A 24452-nucleotide genomic window follows, 5' to 3' on the forward strand; every position below is an offset into this window, starting at 1 on the left:
TTTGTGACGAACCTATGGCTGCATGGCGTGAATATCGATTTCTGGGCCTTATGCACCAGCAGTACAAGACTTAGGAAGAAGGAGAAACATCCTTAATCTCACCAACGTTAAATTGTTCTTAGGCTGAGCAATTTCTGTGAGAGTAAAAGTAGCAAAGGGGGCACAAAAACATCTCCTCTCGCAGCATGTTGGCTCGTAGCCCCTACCTCTGAAGAAATGCTTCCTCCTTGCTATAAAGAAGAGGCATAGGTAAAGGGAGGAGAAGCAGGCGAAAGCCCCAGCCTCACAAACCTGTATGAAATTCCAGCGTTTATGGAGGCTGCTCTTGACCTTTTCACAATCAAGGAGCTGAGGGAGTCGGCTTTTCATGTTATCCACCAGGCAGCGGGTATCTGGCAAGAGAGTCGTGGTCCCAAGGGCCCCTAAGTGAAGAAATCCCTCCTTGGTGTAGCGGGCAAGCTGAGGGGATGGGAGGAAAAAGACTGTTAGCGTTTCTCGAATGTCATTAGAGAAGAGATGCAGAGGGGACTGAGCTAGTGAGTACAGGAGATGGGCACGACATGCAAAAGCCTGTACTCAGGAAATTTCTAGCTCAGTTTTGCAGACACATGCAGGTGACCGGGGGTGGGGGGTTGTTTGATACCTAAATACCTTTATGGATCTGAGCTTTAATAACTAACAACCCCCTGGGGGGGGATCCTTTGGCCTTTATTTGGTGTTGATACTATCCTAGTCATGGTGGTTTTAGACTGTAGCCAGTTTGGGTCATGCTGGACCATTCTATTGATTCTGAGATGCTTAGCTGTGGGTTCTTCTTCTTCTGACAACTAAATGCCTTGTCGGTGTGTCCAGAGCAGCCCTCCAGCTATGCTAGGCATAGTTAGAAAATAGCAGCCAATAGGAAAGGCTAGCCAAGTGAAGGATTTGATTTGTGATCACGTCCCTCACGAACTGATCCAATCTTAGATTCCCCCATATTGTTCACCATATGTGTGTACAGCTATAGATGATATAAAAGCCTCCTGGTGTGACCATTTCCAACACACTAGAGTATCCGTCAGTATCCTGCTAATGCATAACTGTATATCTCGCTTCCCCCATGCACCCTGAAAATTCTGTCTGTTCTGGAGGAAATGTTGAATGATAGCACCAGAGGAAGGCATCAGAGCTGTCTTGTCCTCAGCCATGGAAAGAGTGAAGTCTTGCTACTGGTCAGAAATTAGCTATAGGAAGACAACTGCCCGCCTCACGTCCCTTCCTGTTGTTTATTGTCCAACGATCTGCATTGTTGTTTAAGAAAAGGCTGATATTTGCAAAGTTTAAAAAAAAATATTTCCCTAGACGTATTTAAATTCACAGAGTGAAAAGAGATGAATGACAGCAGCCTGCCTTTTATAATTCAGGGGAAAGATATACACAGCTGCTTATTTAAATTATGAATCAATCTATTATCCAGCAGACAAATGAGAAGTATTCAGCACATTAATTAACTGAATATATCTGTGACCCAGATGCTTAAAGAGAGGCAGTAAATCACACTGGGAGTTGTGGTTATCTTTGTTGGAATAATTAAACATCCAAAATCAGGTTAAAAACGATGTAAAGGGATTTGACTTGAACCAATAAAAGCAGATCCCGCTGATTAAGGTATTTGTTTCTAATTTCATCTTTACTTCACTATGTTGGATTTAGACATACATGCGCATTGCTCTGGGTTGGCGTGCATGATTGTGTCTCTAGAGGCTTGTGACTATAACAGCATGCTATTTATCAACAGCTTATCGACTCCTTCAGATCATTTGGCAGCGTTGTGGTGTGTTTGGTGCTGAAGTTCCCAGGTTTGCTCTCCAGCTGGGACAAAGGGGGCTGGATTCTGACTAGAACTGGCTGAGAACAGGAGAGGGCTATGCAATGCCAAGCCGCCACTGCTGTATGATTCCTTAAGAACATTATACTAGTGTCGTAAATCTAAGCAAGACCTAAGCTATAACTCACAACAAAACCCACTGTCTCCCACCATTCTGCCCACCATGCTCTCCTTGCACTGAAGAAAGCTCTGATACAGTAAAACACATGACCCTTTAGCTGTAACATCGTGATCAAACTTCCCCTGACTGTGCATTGACAAGTTCTTTTTCCCTGTGGTTTTGGCCAGAGCCCTCAGTTGTGTTAGGGTTGGATCTGTGGAACAGGAGGGAGCGCCTTCTAGAGGTTAATGCAGCACCATATACATCAGGACTGCTGGGGTCTATTCCCAACTCTGCCACTGACTCATTGAATGGGCCCTGGGCAAGACACTTAACCTCTCTGTGCCTCAGTTTATTCATTTGCAAAACAGGTATAATGCTCACCTGCATCACAGAAGCTTAATTACTTCAACTCTGCAAAGTGTGATGAGACTGTCTGGCAACAGGGCTACCATATGAACAAAGCAGTAGAATTACTCTAAGAGCAAATCAAGTATTGCAGAATGGTGAAATTCTGGATTATCTGTTTTTATTGGCGCTGATGTTTTTGTTTCAAATCCTCAGCAGTGAAATTCTTGACTGACAGTTTGTGTTTTAGTAAAGCAATCAAACTGAATTAGTATTTGAACAGTAGCTCACAAATTTTTCAAGGACTAAAAAAATCCATCTGCAAGGGCATGCATGCAGTGCAAGTATTTTTCTTTATGCCGCTTTTAAAACCTTAGTGACCACGTATACAATTATTGTATTAGGCATCTTTCCTTTCATTATGTTTGGCAGCTTCTCTTTAGCCTGTTGGCCTAGTGCCCACAAGGCAATAAAATTTCTGTGCTTAGATGTTATCTCCTTTTGAGGTGGGAAAAGCAACTAGAGCAAAAATCAGATCAGGTCCTGAAGGCAAGGGACAATGGCAAAATGAAATAATCTGAGGAACAAACATGGATCTTATGAGAAATCGATCACAATGGATATATTACATGTGCAACCTATTTGGTATAATAGCCAGATAAATAAAGCCCAGATTGTATTTCTGGATTGACTTCAGCGTATTGCATACTATTTGATCTACCTCACTGTCAACCAAAACAGAGCTTGCAATTGCTTTACTCTTCAGTCTTTTTCATCAGCTCAAAGCGGAGGACAGTTATTCCTGGAAAGTATCACTGCTGGAAAAGGCTGTTTCGGAGAGTTAACGTTGTGCACGTGCATTGATGAGTTAAATAAGTTTAAGGGTGTGATTTTCAAATAAGCTCCAGTGATTGAGGAGTACAAATCCCCTTGTGTTCTGAATGAAGGATGCACGAAAGGTGTGATGTTTTGGTTCTAAAGTTAGGGCCACTATTGTTGAAGTTGCAGTTTTGGTGCCCTCAACTGAAGTAACGTACTCTGCCTTCAGCATAGAGGTGTGGGTAGGGGGGGAAGGAGACAAGTGTATATGGGCAAACTGGGGGGAGGGGATGCAGGACCTAAAATCTATTTTATAACTAACTACATGGCAAGTTGGCAGCAGGGTCCTTTAGCTTGCAACAGGGGTTGGACACCCTCTGCCTTCCTCCAATCCCCACAGCAAGGTGCGGGGGGCCTGACTCCTGTAGTCCCAAAGCCAGCTGTGGCTCCAAGACCCCTGGAGGCATTGTAGGGGGCTGGCACCACCAGGGCTCCCTTGTCCCAGCCCTCTGCTCTTCCCAGGCCCCATTCACCTGCAGAAGTGGAAGATGAAGGCCCTGTGGTCATGCAGGAGCTGTGTTGCTTGGGGGGCCTGGCCCACACCAGCGGGCAGAGAGGAACCATTCAAGGCCATGGCCACATGCAGGTGGCAGCAGAGCTTGCCCCTGAGCCAGGGCAGCAAGTCCCCCAGGGAACCTGGCTGCAACTTGCATGCAGAGCCTAGGCCTGACTCTCACAGGGAGCCTGGCCCCATTCCCCATCTCATCTGCCTCCACCACTGCCCCTCCTCCTCCCCCCGGACTATATGCACCAGCCCACATTTCAACAAGGAGGTTGCATAGAAGTCATGGGGAGTGTGGGAAGTCACACTTTCCACAGATCAAAATGGCAGGGTGTGAGCTGTTACTTCTAATGGATGTACTCTACACTGCTAACTTCTACAGGCCACCTTGTTCATATTCTTGAATGGGTCCCCCACTGGCAAGGACTGACCATGTTGCAGAGGAGTATGGACATCTCTAGGGATTGGGGAAAAGGAGAGGAAGCAAAGCCATAGGAATTACCATATAGACCTCTATGAGTAGGTCTACACTGCATTACAGACCCAAGTGAGACCCAGGCTTGTGGACTTGGTGTTTCTAAGCTAGAGCTCGAGCATCTATACAGCACTGAAAGCCTGGGTTTCAAATTGCTGAACCCGAGTCTCTCAGTCATGTTCATGTGACCCTTCTGACTTGAGGCCATGGCTTGACCTGCGTTCACATTGTAAAACAGAGCTTGGACCGGCGTCTCAGTGGGATTTTGGGGGCACTGATCAACCCCCTCAGCAGCGTCTGAGAATTTAGGTCCTGAGTGTACGCTGACCTGAGTGAGACTGATCAGTATGGACAGAAGGGGGGCTTGAACTCGGACCTGAGCCTACATTTAGTGTGCAGTACAGACCTACCCTATCAGGCCACTAGGATGTGAGGAGTTCTAGAAAGGGGGAGAGAGAGAGAAACAGGGGAAAAGGGAAGGAATCCAAGAGGAACCCTTAAGAAAACCAACAACGATCTAATGACCAAACCGTTAAAGGAAATTAATATGGAGTGACACTGCCTCAGGCTCACTGCTGACTTTGGATAAGGTTGAACATGTCCACAAGTAGCCCCATAAGACTGTACCTCTCAGCAAATGCTCACCAATGTAAGGGATGCACAACCTAACCCTCAGATTAATAAGTGAGGATGTGCTAAGAGCCTGGCCCTAGAACCTCCAAGTATCACTATTCTAAATCTCTTTCCAATCCAGAAGGGGATGGTGTAACCATACCTCTGTTCAAAGGGGGTGGCAGCTGCCTGTGTTTTTAAGAGGGAAGGAGGGGGTAAAGTAAAGATTACATAATTTAGCTAACCTGTAGCTTCTGCAAATTTCAACAGTTGGGTAAGCCTCACACTCTACAAATGCACTGTTGCATCATTCAGTTTGATCTCCTCATTTGTAAACCTGACATTAACAATATACACTCTTTGATTACTATTTCTGGCTGATTGCTCCTCGGTGATGGAAGAAAGTTAGACTTCTTCGGACCTGGGAAATAAGTCGTGATGATGTTCCTTGACTATCAAAAAATAATATAGAGTAGTTTAGCTTTTTCTGCAGAGGCCAGCTTCTCAACTAGCCACAATACATAAAAGAGTACAGTATTTTCTTTTTTAAACAACTCAATCTAAATGCTACTTGTCCCCCAATGATACACCATTCTTCTGGATTACTTCAGTATTAGTGGCTTTGTCCCAGGGTCCTGCTGCTTAACAAGTTTGTTTGAGGAAAACATTTTATCCTATAATTAAAGGGAAGGAAGGCACTGCTGGATGGACATTATCTTGTTTTATAGTGCCTTCTATTATGCCAATATATCACCACAGTTCTGTCACTCCAATGACATTACTGTAATACATCATCAAAAATACTTTGCAGTAATGATATATCACTTAAAAGATGCAGCTAACAGAAAGTGAGTCCAAGAACAGATTCAATTTAATTACAGGATAAAGGGATTCTTCATCATTCACTCTTGGTGATGAATTAACCTAGAAATGAATGAAAGCCTTATATGAAAGAAGAGAGGAAGGAACGCTAAAGGGAAGATAAACAGAGGAAACAACAAAAAGGGAGACAAATGCGGCCAGAGAGATACTTTGAGCAAAAGCAAAAAAAAAATCTTATCGGCAATACAAGCTGCACTATGCATCTGACCGCAAGGCTCTGAAGCCAGATTGCATTTTACCAGAACACCAAAATCACTGAGCAGACATATCTATCTAATGCTTTGGCTTGTAAATGTTTGCTTTATGTGCCCAAATGCCATTCTCTTTTTTTGAGCAGCTGGGCATACCATTAGATGCCCACATTAATTGGGGATCATTGTTTCTTTCATGGTTTGGAGAGGAAAGGAACAACGTGGATCAGAAAGAAAAATCTGCTTTGAGCTGGTTTCCTTGAGCCTGCCAGTCAAACAAACTGTAATGCAACATTTTAATGCAGATCACCAAATAGGAAAAGAAAACATCATTAAGTTTAATAAAAAAAAAAACCCAGGGGAAGGAAGAAATAACCTGCTTTTAGTCATTCATCTCAAAGTCCAAGGTTAGCAGGCAGTATCAGTTTAGTTTCTCATAGTCAGAAACTTAAAGGCATAAGCTTCCGTCTACAAAGTGCAATATGCAGTTTGTGCATAATTTGTTATTAAATGGCACATTCACAACAGTGGCTAAGTTATACTTAGTAAAGAGAGCTACATCATTGGGTGATCTAGTTTATCCTTCCCTTTGTACAAAGAATAGGATATCCATCTTCGCCTTAAGGCTTAACTGTGAATTGATCCCATGCTAGGTACAGGTGGCCCTACAAAAGTTTTCAGTTCAGCTTCAGTGCGAGCTAGTATCTCATCACAGAGATGTTGTATCCCATCACTATTCTACCCTGGTGAATCTTCAAAGGTCAGGCTGGAAATATTTTGAGGATGGCTCTCTTAGGGCATTTCTGGCACATGGGCAAATGTTCCAGCTGAAGGCCAGAAGGGAAGACTACTTGTATCTGAACACATCAGAGCCCGAGATTAACCAGGGCCTTTACAGCAAGGGAGGCTTCTATTTATTCATTTTCTTGTGTATTTATATGGCCCCTTTCATCATACTGTCCAATCGCTGCATAACCTTGAATATATTTATCTTCCCAAGACCCCTTTGAGGTAGCTCAGTGCTGCTATCCCAATTTTACAGATGGGGAGCTGAGGAGGGGGAGAGAGACTAAGTGATTTGCCCAAGGTCACAACTGAAATCTGTTCTGGAGCTGGGACTTGAACTCAAGTCCCCCCAAGTCCTAGGTTAGTGCCCTAACTCGAGTACCATCTCTATGGTAATAGTGTTGGTGAACGGTGAGCTGAAAGGTGAGCTGAGCAGCTGAGCCCATTGCTGGTCACACCATGAGGGCCAATATCAGGCCCATTCTTTGGGCAAGTTACCAGTCACTGGATCAAGTCTACCTGACACCAGGGCCTTTCTGTAAACTTGAATGCTACCATAATCATCTCCCCTTTCATAAAATGGGAACAATACCTCCTTTGTAAAGAGCTCTATTATGGACAGATGGGGAAAATACTATAAAAGAGCTTGATTATTATATGCAAGTGCTACCACAAGCGGGAGGAAGAGAGACTATTTTCAAACATGACTTTGACAAACATCTCTGGTAGTCTATCCTACCACTGCTAAAGCTACAGTATGGAGCCAGAGCATGGCTGGAATCAGTTAAATAGGCTGGAACAGCCTTTTGCTCAGCCAGAAAACTAATGCTTTAGCTGCAAATCTTTTCAGTGAATTAATTACCTCAAACAAGTTTAGGAACCTTTTGGTCTTGCAGGAGACCTTTTTGCCCCCCTTGCACTCCTTTCTGGTGTATGTGAGAAATTGATTTCCTTAGGCAAGCTTCTTATTATGCAAATATCTGGTGAGCACTTACTGTGATGGTCTTTATTGTGTTATATTTCAGAGTTTTGATCTTAATGAATGCAATTGCAGCCCTGAGCGCTCTCATGTAACACTGATGGAAGAAACAGCAGAATAAACCTTAGAGCCTCCCTTTCTCACAACTTCTAATGAGAACCTCATTGACCAGAGAATAGAGATGCTGGCTTACAGAACAACTGGGACCAGGAATTAAGACTTCACCCCGAGTCCTTGTGGGATGCTTATGCACTTTTTTTTTTTTGGGAGATTAAGAAGGCTTGATAGGGAACTTACTTTGTAGGTAGAGTGAACTTGTCAAACAGTGGCAGTTTATAAAGGCACCTTGGAGCTCAGATTCTATTCTGCATATTTTTTTATACCCCCTTATTCCTGTCATATCGGAATGCTTTTCAGTGATGCATTAATCAAGGTGTCATGTGTGGCTAATTTTGTTGCTCATCCTCTGCCCAGGGCAAGAACTGTGTGGCAGTGTAGTGCTTTGCTTGGGTAGAGTTGTTTTTAAATCTACCATTAGAAGACATGGTCATGTATAGGGTGATATACATGATGCTGTCCATCTGGAAGACAGAGGGAATCAAAAAACTAAAACCAACATAGTAGAGCAAGGGAAATAATAATATACATCACATGCAATAAAGCTCCCAAAGCCTCTGGAAGGATAGTCAGTCCTTCCTCTCCGAAAAACCCCACTCAAAGGCAGATGACTTGCCTTCTAATAAATAGAACTCTACCTGGATGTTAAATATGCCTAGATAGAGTGGATCTTGGCACACTTATGGTACAGGAAAAGTTTTTCTAGCAAAAGGCAAATGATGTAATCCCTTCAGTTCAGATGTTGAGCCAGAGGCGGTAGGGTGAGTAATGCCTGACCTGATTGTTCAGTGCTATGCACAAATTTTTAGTAAGGTAAAAAGGGGAGCAACAGAAGAAAAGAGAATGACAGATGAGATGCTGGCAGGTTTGCCTTCCCAATTCTAGCTGTAGCCAGTATCTACTGGTACATTCATTCTCTGAGCAAATTGACTGTGGAACATGTGATCTGTATCCTTTCCACCTCACCTCTCACTTGATTATGCTCATATAACGATGGGTAAATCTCAAGCACTTCAGGAGGCTGAAGTTTGATGCACACCCAAAAACTTGGATCTTTAGCTAAATTATCTGAAAAACCTCTTGGGTGTATATATAGAGATTGGGCTGCAGATCCCATGAGAACAAGCTCCAACAGACCCTGGGTTTGGTCAGGCAGGAATTTCATGATTTCTGGTGTCTCCTGCTTTTGGTCAAGCAGGAAAAAAAATGAAACAAGTGGCCTATTGTATTATGGCTCTTTTACTTCCAGAAGTATCATGAACTTGCTTAGGACTCTTCATTCATATCCCACCTCAAAATGCCCTTCTTCCATGGAGATGAAGGAAGGTGATGACTACCTGGCACATGTGACCAGGACTGTGATCCCCGGTTAAGAGGAAGCACAAAAGTAGACACACAGGTCAGAATGAGAGAAGGATGCAAAGTAACAAAGGAGCCTTGGCAAGTTATTCTTGGAGGCTTGCAGATCTTGGAAGCACAGCATAATCCCCCAGTTTTAAAGATGGATGCAATGGCACTGTTTGTGCTGTACCTGTTCTATGGCAAAACATAGGATTTCCAACTCCAAGGCTGTCCAGCCAGGACTATTCAAGTGTAGTGAATTTACTAGGTTTCTTTTTAAAGTATCGAAGGATAAAATTATATCACAGGCTAAGGTAAGCCATCATATCACAAATGCACACCATGACAACAACAAAAGTTAGGGAACTGATCTTTAGCCCAGAAGGTGATTTGAATTAAGACAATGGTCCAAAGAGTCTTTTGGTTGGCCCATACTTTCTTGGGCAAGTAAGAGGTGTCCTACAAGCATGAGGCGAAGGCCTAGTAAGGCTTCATCTTAAGTCCTTACCTAGTTGAAAAACAAACAAAACAAACAAAAAAAAAACACATTCTAGTTATGTCATCAGAAAAAAAATTCCACCACCGTTTGCTTTGTTTTCCCAGGGGTCTCTTTGTCTTGCTGGCATATGAACAGAAAAATAAAATGCCTTAAAATGTGTTGCATGAGGCATGTTCGATTTTGCCGATTGGCTATTTGCTTCGCCTAGCTCTCTCAAGATTACGGTAATTTAATTTAGAAAACTGCTCTAAGTAAATGGAAAAAAAAACATACCCCCCTGCCCTCTTCATTCTTAACAGGAAGACCAGCCTTGTCATTTGAAAGTCTGAACGGATCAGACCCCACCTCACGTCTTTATTATGCTTTGCAGCAATCTTGGCCGATTCTCTGTTATTTGTGCACACAGTACGACAGAAAATAAATCCTAACCTGAGGTCCCCAGCCGTGGCACGGATACAGTATTGCTGTGTGGTTCTCCTGCGGACCCTGGTCAAGACATACCTCTTTCGCTTTGTTGTTACGAAGCTGTAGAAACAAACATTGCATATTTACGTATCCGTCCCTTACAGGAGGGAAGACTGGAACTCATGATCACAGTGAAGTCCCTGGCCTTTAGTGTTATGGAAAAGAAGATGCTTTACACATCGTTGGCAATAGGTTTGTGTGCTGCATATGCGATAGTTTTAATAACTTGCATTTATACAATAGCTACCACTAAAAACTATTGTTTACTGACAGTTGCAATGATTTCAGCTGCCTCTGTATTTAGGATATGAGACATGTGTGGTGATATGTTTTCAAGTCTTCCACGGTATGGTGTGGGGGTCAGGGTAGCACTCTTTATTCCTTATGCTGAAGTGCTCTAGAAGCCCTGAAATAAAATTCAGGGTGTCTTATGTGGGTGCAATGATGGAGTGTGGGGGAAAAAGGACACCAGGAACCCTTTTCATGCTACCATGAGAGAGCAGGATGGGATCCAGGCCTAGCGATTAGGCAAAAGTCCCAACTCCTTTGCCCAGGGGCCCAGAGGATGCAGTCAGCCATCTTGGATACATGGTCAGAGCTCTCTGCTCTTGTGCCCATGTTGCAGTTGGCAGCAAGCACTGGCAACACCCCTTTTCGGAAGAGTAATAGAGGGCATAGGGGTCAATGCAGTGCTTCTTGTGGGCAAGACTGCAGAGTGTTTATAGCTTTTAAATCATCCAGATCATAATGCTCACCTAAGCTGTGGCTGTGAGTGAAACTGGTGCAGTCTTGCCATTAGTCAGGCATTTTTAAGGAACTTAGGAGAAGGGTGGTAACGGAGAGGTGGGCAATGATGTACACATATGCTACTGGTCTGAGGGGGGGTGGGGGGGAAGAAGAGAAATTGAGGAAACTGAAAAGAGGTCAAGGAGAAGCTTGCACATACTAATACAGACATCGTGTTAAATTTATACTGTAAAGTGAATGAAGTGTTGAGACATGAGTCAAGCAATGAGATTTGCTCATGTAGTCATTTGTTCTCCAGAATCTCCCCATACAGACCAAGTGAAGTTATAACACACATTAAAAATTCCTGTCTCTGTTTTCGGCTTAAAAGACATAACATTGGTGCGGGACATGTTCTTGGGATTCATGACCAGCTGGGATCCCTGGGCAGTTTTGGCAACTCTGCCCAGGCAGTCACTATTCCATGGGAAACGAACTGCAACGGATCATTATTACTTAATTACTGTGAATAGCTGTTTTTATAATTCTCATGTGATCCCAATGCCAGTCAATACTGAATTCCATCTCTTTACATGGCACAAAGGTATGGCTTTGGGGCAAAGGATTACACCCTATAGAGCACATATGTCCAGGCCCCTGCAAACTGGCAAAAGTTAGGTCAAGTGTAAGTTAAGAAATTACTACAATAGGACAGCACATTCCAAAAAATATTTTTACACACACACGCTTATCCAATGGAGTTAGAAGGGACCATGCACAGTATTGTGGTAACTATTTACATTTTAGAGTATGTATGGGACCCCAAAATTGGGAATGAACCTAAAGCTCAAAACATTACAGGGAACGGTGAACAGATTCTAAAATGCAGCTCTTCAAGTTCATCTTGAAATGGGTTTCTGATTAGATACACATTGACATGCTCATGTGTCATTTCTCTATACAGTATGATACTTATTGGTGTGCGTTAAGAACATGCTTTGTCTTAATTACCTCCCCATAGGCAATAGTATTATTGTATCTCCTCATTTCTGGGTAAACATGGTCCAGGTACCACTGGAAATTCTTACACTTTAAGCTTTTTCTTAATGCTCTTCTCTCCGAGACATCCCCAATGTCAATGCCTGGATTCTGAAAAAGACAGACACACGCAGCACCTTAGGTGAGAGTTTATTCTTGCCATGTTATTTAAGGGATTGGATTTCCTTGAGTTTTAATATGGTTGCTGAACAGCTTGAAGATTTCCAAGCGCCGCTCTACATACAGGTGAACTATGCTATTTTCAACCCCCACCCCATCCATTTCTTAAAAAACCCTTGTCCAAGCAGGTTAATAGAAAGGCAAGTACCTCATAGCTACAAACAGGAAGAAATATACATTTTAAAAAAAGTGTTTAAAATCATTCTTTCAATTGTCAACACCTCAGTACTCGACAGATTGAGGTGAAGTGGGCAGGAATTCAGAGAAGACAAATAAGATTTAGGAAGCTGGAAGAACTGATTTTGAGGAAAGATTAAGAGACTATTAAAGTCAGTGGGCTTTGGATCAGTGCACAAAGTGTTCAGAAGAACTTAGTTCCCATTTAGGCACCCAAGTAAGAGTCCGTCTTTCCAAAAGAGCTCAGTGACCAACGTGCTGATAATCTGGCCATAGGTTATTAGAGTGGGAGGGACTGAGTGTTGAGCTCTCGTGAAAATCTGGCCCCAGTTGTGAGGGCTGTACGCTTAAAAAGCTGTCCCTCCTAAAAGAATGAAATTTGTGAAACTTTGCTAACAGATGGCTGAAGAGCGAGCATGTTTAGGAAGGTGTAAAAGAGACTCAGGGCATCATGGGGGGGAAAAAAAAACCAAGAGTAATAGAATAAAATTATGGAGACAATTAAATTTAGGTTGAACCTCAGGAAAACCTCCTGACAATTTCAACTATTATACTTGAAATAGTCTCCCAAGGGAAACAGTAGAAGCCCCATTACTTGTGTTGATTTGAAAATGAGTAAAGCTATTGTATACAGACTACTGCACTGGGCAGCTCAGCATGAGGAGGAGGTGACCAGCCCTGTGTGGAGAAAGAAGTGGTTCGGGACTATTTAGAAAAGCTGGACGAGCACAAGTCCATGGGGCCAGATGCGCTGCATCTGAGAGTGCTAAAGGAGTTGATGGATGTGATTGCGGAGCCATTGGCCATTATCTTTGAAAACTCATGGCGATCGGGGGGAGGTCCCGGATGACTGGAAAAAAGCTAATGTAGTGCCCATCTTTAAAAAAGAGAAGAAGGAGGATCCTGGGAACTACAGGCCAGTCAGCCCCACCTCAGTCCCTGGAAAAATCACGAAGCAGGTCCTCAAGGAATCAATTCTGAAGCACTTAGAGGAGAGGAAAGTGATCGGGAACAGTCAGCATGGATACACCAAGGGCAAGTCATGCCTATCTAATCCAATTGCCTTCTATGATGGGATAATTGGCTCTGTGGATGACGGGAAAGCGGTGGACGTGTTGTTCCTTGACTTTAGCAAAGCTTTTGACACGGTCTCCCACAGTATTCTTGCCAGCAAGTTAAAGAAGTATGGGCTGGATGAATGGACTATAAGGTGGATAGAAAGTTGGCTAGATTGTCGGACTCAACAGGTAGTGATCAATGGCTCCATGTCTAGTTGGCAGCCGGTATCAAGCGGAGTGCCCCAAGGGTCAGTCCTGGGGCCGGTTTTGTTCAATATCTTCATTAATGATCTGGAGGATGGTCTGGATTGCATCCTCAGCAAGTTTGCAGATGACACTAAACTGGGAGGAGAGGTAGATATGCTGGAGGGTAGGGATAGGATACAGAGTGCCCTAGACAAATTAGAGGATTGGGCCAAAAGAAATCTGATGAGGTTCAACAAGGACAAGCACAGAGTCCTGCACTTAGGACGGAAGAATCCCATGCACCGCTACAGGCTAGGGACCGAATGGCTCGGCAGCAGTTCTGCAGAAAAGGACGTAGGGGTTACAGTGGACGAGAAGCTGGATATGAGTCAACAGTGTGCCCTTGTTGCCAAGAAGGCCAATGGCATTTTGGGATGTATATGTAGGGGCATTGCCAGCAGATCGAGGGACGTGATCGTTCCCCTCTATTCAACATTGGTGAGGCCTCATCTGGAGTAGTGTGTCCAATTTTGGGCCCCACACTACAAGAAGGATGTGGAAAAATTGGAAAGAGTCCAGCGGAGGGCAACAAAAATGATTAGGGGACTGGAACACATGACTTATGAGGAGAGGTTGAGGGAACTGGGATTGTTTAGTCTGCGGAAGAGAAGAATGAGGGGGGGATTTGATAGCTCCTTTCAACTACCTGAAAGGGGGTTCCAAAGAGGATGGATCTAGACTGTTCTCAGTGGTAGCAGAGGACAGAACAAGGAGTAATGGTCTCAAGTTGCAGTGGGGGAGGTTTAGGTTGGACATTAGGCAAAACTTTTTCACTAAGAGGGTGGTGAAACACTGGAATGCGTTACCTAGGGAAGTGGTGGAATATCCTTCCTTAGATATTTTTAAGGTCAGGCTTGCCAAAGCCCTGGCTGGGATGATTTAGTTGGGGATTGGTCCTGCTTTGAGCAGGGGATTGGACTAGATGACCTCCTGAGGTCCCTTCCAGCCCTGATATTCTATGGTTCTATGTCCCAATGTGAACAATCCTACAGTGGCCAGGAAAAATGACTCAGATTATTCCCATCTTTAACTTCTTTAAGTAATTTCAAGAACTAGAGTAATAGTTTGGTCTGAGAAATTAGAGGCATGATACAACCATCCTTATTCCTTTAAACAGGTGTCTTTTATACTTTTGTATTTTCAAAGTTCATTAGATTCAGTCAGGAAAGCAATTTTCTAGGACAACACTTGTAATGATCTTCTAAGGAATTGTTCACTCTGCTTTTCAGAAGAGAGCATTATAAAATGGTACTAATAAGTAAAACTAAATTGGATTCAATTTAGTATAAAATCTGGATGAAGTGAGCTGGGATGATGTGCTAAGCAGGCCCATAAACCAGTCAGACAAATATTCAGAGCATGGCGTTTTACACTGAGCAAACATGTTCCACATTTTATATAAAAACAAAAAGAAGGGGTCAATACATATTTGCACTGAGGAAGTTTTGTAATGGTTATGAACAAGGTACTTTAAAATTAAACCCTCACAGGGTGACTAATAATGCCCATAGAAAATTCCTGAACCATTTGAAAAAAAGACTCAGCTGCTCTTTTAAGACCATTTCTAGTGAGATTCCCTCTGCTCCTTAAGCATAGAGCCCTACTGCCCTCAAAGCTTGGGATCTAATTTTCTACTCTCCCTGGTGTGCTCCTAAAACCAAAACCACTCAACTCAAATGCAAGCCCCCCAAAGAAACTTTTATTCACTTGCCTCTTACACAGAAAGGTCTAAGGCTTGGGTCTGAGCCCACTCAACTTGCTTAGAACCCTGTCCCAAGTTAGGCAGGAATGACTGCAGATACAGCCTAAGAAAAGCCAGAAAGCAGTCAGACTCCTGATATCTTTCCTTCTTCATCACAGGCACTTGGAGTACTCACAACACTCAGATCATATAAGCCCCAGCTCATCTGTTTAACAGCATTTTAATTAGAGACCATCTGCAGTCCCCAGCACGTCAAATCAGGAAACCCTTTCAGAAGGTTAGTACCTAAACTGCACTGAGGAAATACTCTTTGTTCTCTGACAAAGAACAAAGGCTATGTTACTGCGTGTCCAAATGCCAGTAAATCTCCTCAGACTTAACCTTTCTTCAGACTACAGTCTGTAAACTGGCCCACAGAGGCAGACACTTATGCCTGTGCAAAGTCCTGCTGAAGTTAACGGAGCTCTGCACAGAAGCAGAGGTTGACCCACACAGATCAGATTGCAGGAATGTAGCCTTTGTGAGTAACAAAATTGCTGCAAAGCAGAGTTTCGGAAGCTCCTGGCTTCTAGCTTCTGCAGGGAAGCCACAGGAAGTTGTCACAAGAAAGGATTTAACTAAGAAGTTTTTGCTAAAACTCAGTGTTCAAGCATTTATGTGAAATAAACATAGCCACCAAGGATATCACAATGTATTGTACTATTTAGAGCAGCTACACAAACACTAATCTGTTGGAATTGGAGCCCATTTCCTGAATAGCTGTTCCATTGTCTTGGATGTTTGTGTATCTAAGGCATCTGTAAACATGGTTTCTAAATGCTGTTTGTCTCTAAACTGTAAGGTCTTCAGGGCAGAGACCCTGCTTAGCCTATGTTTGTGAAGCACTGTGTTCAAGGCTGGGAACTTGGAATAGAAATGGTTTTTCCAACAATTTTTGTAGAATACATTCTCAACAGAATGAGCTTGGGCTACAAGTTGGAGAATTTACAATGGAAGTGATGGTTTCCTGTTACTATGGGTCTGTGGAGCAAGGCATGCAATGTACATTCACCACATGAAACAGTGTGTTAAAAAGACATTTACTGACTGCAGAAAGATTTGATCATTTGCTATCTTTAATCCCACAGAAAGACTAAATTTACTGGGTAAAGTCAGTGATATAAATACACAACAAATATGAATTGAAGCGTGAGGCAAATAAATTGCGTGTTTAATCTTCAGAAACAACAAGCCAGACCCTCAGCTGGTGTTAATCGGCATAGCTCCACGGACTCCTATGTCCTCCAGTAATAGCTCCGTTGACTTTGCTGGAGGGTATGTTTATTTACACCATCAGTACCATGATGCAAAAAGACAGCTATGTACTGTTTATTTAAGATCTTAAAAAGATAAGAGTAAGACTACATGAACTGAGGCAAAGGCTGTACCTCCAGTGGCAAGTTCCATGCAATGTAAACGTGAGACTTGTAATCGTCCATCCACACTTCGGCCACTCGCAAAGCATTCCGCTTGGTGTAGAAACCAATGTTATTGTTGTAGGGCTTCTTCTTGCGTTCAATGTGAGCGACTCTGGAGCATGGCAGGACTTCCATGCTGCCACCACACAGCCACACCTGAAACAGACCAGAATAAGACATGCAACACATTGGTTTAAGGACTGAGTTTTCAGATCAGAATCCAGCACGTTAATCTCTGCTGCTCTCAGAGTTCAATCATCCAAAAATGGAAGAGAAGGAGAGAGAAGGGCTGTTTCTCTCCCCCTCCACTCCCCCACCCCATGAACTACCACAGTCTGTTGACCAGCGTGGATGGCAGTGTCGTCTGATAAACTGAAAAGGCTCTGTAATACCTTGGAGCCCAATCCTTGCAAATACTGTCAGCGTAGTGCTTACCACTGTAAATCCTAATTAGACTACCCATCGTAGCAAGCATTCTGTAGGGAGAAATCTGGGCCTTATTTAAAATCAATGGCAAAACTCCCAATGGACTTCAGTGGGGCCAAGATTTTGCACTACATTTGGTAAGTGCCTGCAGGATTGGGCCCTTAGTTTACATGGCTGTTACTCTTGACCAATAGAGTGTACACACCACTTTTTATTCAAGTCATAGTGGTGTGTGACGTATCAGCATTATTGATGCTGTCAACGGCACCAGAGGTCTGGAAAGGGCCCAATCTAAGCTCACTGACTTCAACTGGAGACTTTCCATTGGTTTGGATCAGGCCTTGAATTCAATTCTTAGCCATGTCCAAACCTGGGAATCTGTTGGGAAGGAAGCAAAGCCCTAAGCCTTTTCCACAGCTGTAAGTGCCTACGGCATTCTGGGTGACCAATGGAATATCGGCAATGTTTGAATCTACAAGAAAGGTAACTCAGTGAAACAGATTGTAGGGACAGATTTCTCTAGGAAACATTTGCTCATGCTTCCCCCGCCCTGCCTAGGGTGACCAGATGTCCCAATTTTATAGGGACAGTCCTGATTTTTTTTTTTTTTTTTTTTTTTTAAATATAGGCTCTTATTACACCCCACCCCGTCCCAATTTCACACTTGCTGTCTGGTCACCCTACCCCCACCTAATGGTTTAAACTTCTTTAAATCACAGTTTATATTTTATTACAATAACTTCAAGTCTTTTCTCTCACACAGAAATGGACTGAGGCATACAACACACAATATATTCTTCCCAGAAACCTTTATGTAAAGTCTTAGCATACCTGTACTCTACAATCCCTGCTTTTTCCCCCCATTGTTTTTCTCCATCTTAAATTGGTAACAGATCATACCCAGGGCTCTAGGCACTGGACAGTTATGGCACAAACACATGACAGGGATGCCTAATGATCATGGTTGGGCCTATTTTGTGGTGTTATTCATTAATGTTTTGCATAATTATTACAGCACCCACAGTTTGATATTATTTCCACGCCCACCACTTTTTATTCCATCTGTGTTCTCCAATTTACATTGGCCTCTTTCTGTATGGCTCTAGATAGTGCTGGGATACCAGTTGCGCCATGCCAGCCCTGCTGGGTCAGATTCTGATCTCCATTACCCTGCAGTAAAAATCGAGATTAATTGCATTGGCCCAAAAGGCACACGATTCTAGGAGACATACAAAAAGAGCATATATGTGTATCCATTCAGAACTCTATGGCTACACAGAGGTGGCCCTTAAGAGCTCACCACTTGTATCTAGGAGATACTACAGTAAGCTGCTCTAGGAGTTATTCCCTTGCACTTTCCTACGTAAATAATGTCCAAACTGAAAATAAATATTTAGTTATCCAAGGCAATTAGCCAGTTTTTAAGAACCTCTGCTGTTTATTCAAATGGATAGGTTCAAACGCCTGTTTTCATGCACAAATGCGGAACTACAGTGAGCAAGTGCGCATCTTCCAGGAACACCATGTAGCTAGTGCTGTACCTTCCTTGCTCTCAGCAGCACATACACCCTATGTATTATTTGTATTCCAGAAGTTCCCAGGAGCCCAATGCATCTATTAGGGTCCCACTGTGCTAGGTGCTGCACAAAACAACCCCCCAACACACCCCAAATATACCCTGATCCTGAGGTTTGCCCTTGACTTCAAACACCACCAAAACAAAGACAGAATTCAGAATTGTGTCACTTTTCATGCATCTGAGCATCCCTGCGAGCATATTTTATTTCAGAACCACCACATTTCAGTGTTTCCAAAAGGAAATATTATGGGATTTCAGTTTCAAGACAAATTTTCAGATTTTGGCTTTTCATCTTGATTGAGGACAGAATAATTCTGACAACATGAAAGTGTTCACAGAACTAAAATTCTTTTCCCCAAACACTACTACTTAGTAGGCTTGGGATGCAACTATTATGGTCTTGTGTTTTACTCACAATCACAAACTTTTCATAGGGGACAAAGTTTGTTTCAGGAATAAATGTACAAAAAATGCACAAACATATGGTAGTAAACTAAGGGATAATGTCTCAGGTATCATTTGAAGGGCACTGATGTGTGTATGTATACACACAAGTCTGTTGCAGTAAGATCAATAAGGTTTAATTTTAAAAAGGAATTATAATATGGATGACCATGCTCTATGCACAAATAGATCAAGCTGTCATAATAAAATAAATAAAAATGGACACATCTCTACCAGATATTTCCTACCTGATGAGAACGGTAGCAGAGAGAAATAATTCCAATGTGATTTAAAACCAAAATTTGTTTAACTACTTGTATTTTTATAGAACTTTTCATCCTAGAAACACTTGTATCTAAGTCTTACCAAACTCCTGTGAAGTAGGCAAATATTATTAGTCTTCCCATCTGAACAATGAGGACAAGGCACAGAGCAGCTGTCACTTGTACTTGCTCACACAAAGCCAGATTGGGTTTCCCTTACTGACACTGGTGGGTAGTGAAGTGGCCGCACTGAAGTGGCCCAGAGGGACTAGGCAGGGAATAGAATCCAAGTGTCTTGCCTTCCCTTCTTGTACACTAAGCATTAGATATACTTCTTTCAGTAAGTTCAAATTGATCTATTTCATGCATATCTATACCCTGTTTACAAAGGACTAACAGTAACTTACTTTGAACATGGAGTTTCCATATAGGTGTTATTGGAGCAAAGAGAACAATATCTGGACATCTTCCTACTGAGAAGTACAGGACTAACCTTCCAATTAAGCCATCTTCCCAATGATCCCAAGAGCCATTTAATGTGGGTCTTAAAGTGACGCAAGTGCTTGAAATGCCATAAGCCTTTAACACACATTAGTACTTAAAGCCACCTATATGTTGCTGTGTCTTAACCTGCCTTAAGTCTTTAGACAGCTTTGCACATGTAATTGAGAAGTTCATTGGAAAGGGCTGTGTTTCATTTACTCTTCACTTATATCCCTGTTGAGTGTCTCTCAGTTAAGCTTTCAAATAATGGTGATGGTCCCCAGGGAACCAGTTTAAGTGGATTTCCCAGTTAAGTGTATAGAAATCTAGATGTCTAGATCATAGCAAAAAAACTCTGTGCCACCATGAGGCATTGTTTGCTACAATAACTCATTAACTAGTTAATGTGTCCCACACAGTTACGTTGACTGTATGGAGGATTTTTCCATTACTCACAGCTAATGTTTGATCCACTGAAAGGGAGAACATAAACCAAATCACAACACTTAGATCAATGAGGGGAAAAATCCACTTTTAAATTAAGTCATGTTTGGCCATTTAACTTGGCAGTGTCCTTTGTACATATAGTTACAAAAGGAGCAAATTGTGTGTGTTAAAAATATGCATGCTTAGGATAGAATGCATGTTTCAAAAGTTTACTATGGTATATTTCCTGGTGGGAAAAAGAATCATGAAAGTCATTATTTTTCAGCATAAGACTCAAATATGCAACAGCTATTAGCCAACCATTCATCCATCCAGAAAGAAGTAAAACTGGATGCATCTCCCTCCACTAGTTGATAATGGTGACTATGTAACCTCTTGTCTGTAAAGCATAGAAAGCCAGGTCATGGGGATACTAGAATACATAAATAATTTTTTTGAACTAAGCTCTATAGAGCAAATCTCAAAGAAACAAATCAAAAAATAAATCTTTCACCCACAAACCTTTGAAATACACAACAAAAGAGTGGTGGGTGATGCATTTCCAATTATCTTCCAAACAAAAATTTATTGCCTTAGGAATTAATGAGAAGAATATATAATGATTTGTCTTGCATACTGACATTTACTAATGATGTTGAAATGATATCAGTGATCTCTTCTCTAGACATTTTTGTCATACGTGAGAAGGAAAAAAAGCGGGGGTGTGTGTGTGTGTGCTGGAAATGGCCCAACTTGATGATCACTTTAGATAAGCTATTACCAGCAGGAGGGTGGGGTGGGAGAAGGTATTGTTTCATGGTCTCTGTGTATATAGAGTCCTCTGCAGTTTCCACAGTATGCATCCGATGAAGTGAGCTGTAGCTCACGAAAGCTCATGCTCAAATAAATTGGTTAGTCTCTAAGGTGCCACATTGCAAACACAGACTAACACGGCTGTTACTCTGAAGCATGAAAGAACCACTCTATGGGAAATGTCAGGCAGGTTCTTTCCAGAGTTAAAATACTTGCACTATTGGTTGTGATGGGTTTTTTTTGTTTTTGTGTTATGCCAGACCTCAGCGTTTTTCAATGGAATTCATCCTGACAAGCAGGTAGTGTGCATCTGGGAAGGCTCCATGCAATCGTTTCAGTTTGCATTTTCAAAATAGGAGAGGCATTTTTACATTGCTCTTGCTGGAAAGGGAAGCCATTTGCATTTATTTCTCTCAAATGACAGCTAGGAATCACTCACTGTGCTTGTCAGTATCTTTATGTTTCAGGATATTCACATGAGTGTAAGGTCTATGCCCTCAGGACTGAGATGGGACTGGAAGATGAAGCACTCTGTAGCCTGTTAGAGAAAAAAAGACTCTGTGCTGTCTGATTGCCACCTGCTAAGATTACTGCACTCACTTTAATAGAAAGAGAATGGCTGATGACTTTAGGAAATGCGATATACAAATGGTGCGCGTGCGAGAGAGACCCAGGGAGATGTCAGGTTAACTAGACCACCTCATCTCTACAGCCACAGAAATATTTTTCACAGCGTTAAGAACAATTACCTTTCCTGTTCCCTTTGCCCTCAAAGAAATGCCGTAGCTATCAATTTGCTTTGCTACTGTCGGACAGCAGCAGCCATCACCCTAAAAGGAATGTTCTTTAAACAAAATGACCCTTCACAATCAGTCTAAGATCAAAATAACTTCAAGCAAAAAGCATAATCCAGGTCTAGTGATCAGGACTGATCCTGCTTTCACAAAGTAGGTAAAACTCCAAGCTCAGTGGGAGCATCCCTCTGCACAAGCACTGGAGTACAGAGTTTGTACATCTTTTCAGTACTCTCTGCTAGATTGTGTGAACTCCCTGGACTGGGACTCTAATGCCTGTTCTGCCACTGATTCACCCTAGCTGAATCCCTGTACATTAATTTCCTCATCTGTAAAATGGGGCCAATGTGTGCTTGATTTACTAGCTAAGCTCATCCTTTGAGATCCATGAAGGAAGACGCACTGAAAGTGCAAAAGATTCTTACTGTTACAGATGCGGTCTTTGAGGAAGGAGACAGACAGGTTTGTTTTGCGCATATTATTGAAGTGATTTTATACTTTAATACACAACTTGTGTGGTATGTAGGTCAACTGAGCCCTAATCCTACAAAGCACGTGCTTTACTGCTCCTGTGCTTCAAGTTAAGCACATGCTCAAGTACTTTGCTGGATTGTGCCAAAGCATAAACGGCAATGTAACACGGTCAGCACCTGCCTCTCGTGAGCACCCCCTTCCCTGGCCAATAATGCCTGAAATCACAGTTCTTTTGAGCAGGTCTTCAGTGACTCAGCCCTCTGAGTGAGCTGCATTCACAATCCCCCGTTCCAGGGTATACAGTCTCAGGTTCTTTCCCCAGCCTTGGTATGGGGCCATAGCTCTAAGGTTTCTTCCCAGATGCCCTGTTTTCAACAACCCAACCCAGGCTCATCTCTATACCTGCAGCTGGTGTCCTTTCAGCAGTCCTCCCTGGGCTCAGTCTGCAACCAGACCCCATCTCAGTGCGCTTGCCAGGTTGTGGGCTCAGCCTGCCCACACTGGCCTGTCTACAATCCTGCTGCTCAACCAGCCAGCCAGGCACCTGGTCCTCTTGGAGCTCCAGGAAGAAACTGAACTCTCTGCTCGCCTGCTTGCCTTTTATATGGCCCTTCTGACACCTGATTGGTCACTCCAGCAACCCCTCCAATTGGTTGCTTCTCTGTGGCCACTCTGGCTGCCTGGAGGACTTCTCCTCTACTCTGTTCTGGGGTGGGGTAACGCAGACCCATGAGGCCTCCAAGAGAGGGCCTGCACACCGAGTCCACCCCATCACAGGCAAGATGAAAAGGTGAGTGGTTTTGATTCTCTCAAACAATGATTTTATGGCAGACGGAAGGGGTATTTCCCCAGCCCTATCAAAAAAGTTAGGAAGTGAACTAATTAAAAGAGTCTAGCTTATAGAAACCAATCTCCCAAGCAATTCACAAGAAAACAATACTAGTTCTAACATGGGTAAAATCCTACTCCACCCCATTGACAGCCAGACCTGCTGTTGGGAGACAAAAAAACCACCCCATCCCTGCCAATATGGTGATGAGTGAAAAAGTTGTTCCCAGCCCTCCAAGGAAAATGGCAACTAGCATAATGCCCACAAGTAGGTCAAGAGAAGCCTGGTCTCAACACCAGGCAGACAAATCAAAAGTCAATTCCTTGGCTAGTTAGAAGTGTCTACAGAAGTGGAAATTAACGTAACTTTTGGAATGCTGGATTTGGAAACAAGAAACTGGGGGAATAAATAGGGGACAATACTAGGGCGGGGGGAGGAGGAAGGGAGAAGAAAATGGGACAGAAAACACTCCTTGTGGAAACATTGATGGAGCTTCACCCTGATTAGCTAATGAACTCTAACACCTGGGCTTGATAATGAGCTGGGTGAAATCTTTTTTTGGCAAATAGATGTTTTGCCAAAAAAATGCATTTAGGGGGTCTCTGAAATTATTTGCAAATTCAGGTTGAATTTCACGAATAGCTTTAATTGATTTTTTTTAAAGTCAAAACATTTTATTTTGACTGGACTTAGAAACAGCATTTCATTTTTTCATTTGGCCAATATTTAAAATAACATGAATCAAAATGAAAAAAAGTCTAAGAGTTTCTTTTCAAGTCAACTGAAATGTTTTGTTTGATTCTAAATGAACTTTTGCGTTTTTCAAGTCAATGAAAATTTTTGGAAACGTTGGTTCTGATTTGAACTAAATTTTATTTTATTTAAAAACCAAAAAAAACCCCAACCTTTTGGTTTGGCTCCTGAAGCAAAAAAAAAAAAAAAAAAAAAAAAGAGAAATCCATTATGTACTCAGTTCTGGTTGTTAAGCGGAGGGGAGGTAGGGTGGATGGGGGAGAGAAATGCTCTCTGGACTTAAAAGTGGAAGAGTCAGAAAAGGCCTCCCTTTCTAGAGATGTAGATTTTCTTCTCTTTGCTGTAATTAAGCTAAGGAAAGCCTGTCTCACTGGGCTTTAGTCAAATATACTGATATGTAAACCATTTCTTTTAATCAGATTCTCTGTTTTCAAAACAAATCCTGTTTTTTAAGAAGGGTGCTAGCGGGTTGGTATTGCACAGAGATTTCCCTGGAAAATGCAAAGCCCTTCAACCTCCACGGAAAAGCAGAGAAGGCAAA

The 24452-nt window shown here is 42.6% G+C and overlaps 1 protein-coding gene across 1 annotated transcript in view; it reads right to left on the reverse strand.

Annotated features, from left to right (window-relative positions):
* Window positions 1-24452, reverse strand: part of GALNT17 (polypeptide N-acetylgalactosaminyltransferase 17) — a 293798-nt gene that overhangs the window by 3585 nt on the left and 265761 nt on the right. Inside the window, exons 7-10 of the mRNA XM_048824104.2 lie at window positions 16598-16783; window positions 11781-11918; window positions 10008-10103; window positions 292-459 (exon numbers count right to left, since the gene is read on the reverse strand). Of these exons, the coding sequence (XP_048680061.1) occupies window positions 292-459; window positions 10008-10103; window positions 11781-11918; window positions 16598-16783 (588 nt within the window). The remainder of the gene's footprint in view (window positions 1-291; window positions 460-10007; window positions 10104-11780; window positions 11919-16597; window positions 16784-24452) is intronic.

This window comes from Caretta caretta, chromosome 17, assembly GCF_965140235.1.
Source record: "Caretta caretta isolate rCarCar2 chromosome 17, rCarCar1.hap1, whole genome shotgun sequence".
Taxonomy (NCBI): domain Eukaryota; kingdom Metazoa; phylum Chordata; order Testudines; family Cheloniidae; genus Caretta; species Caretta caretta.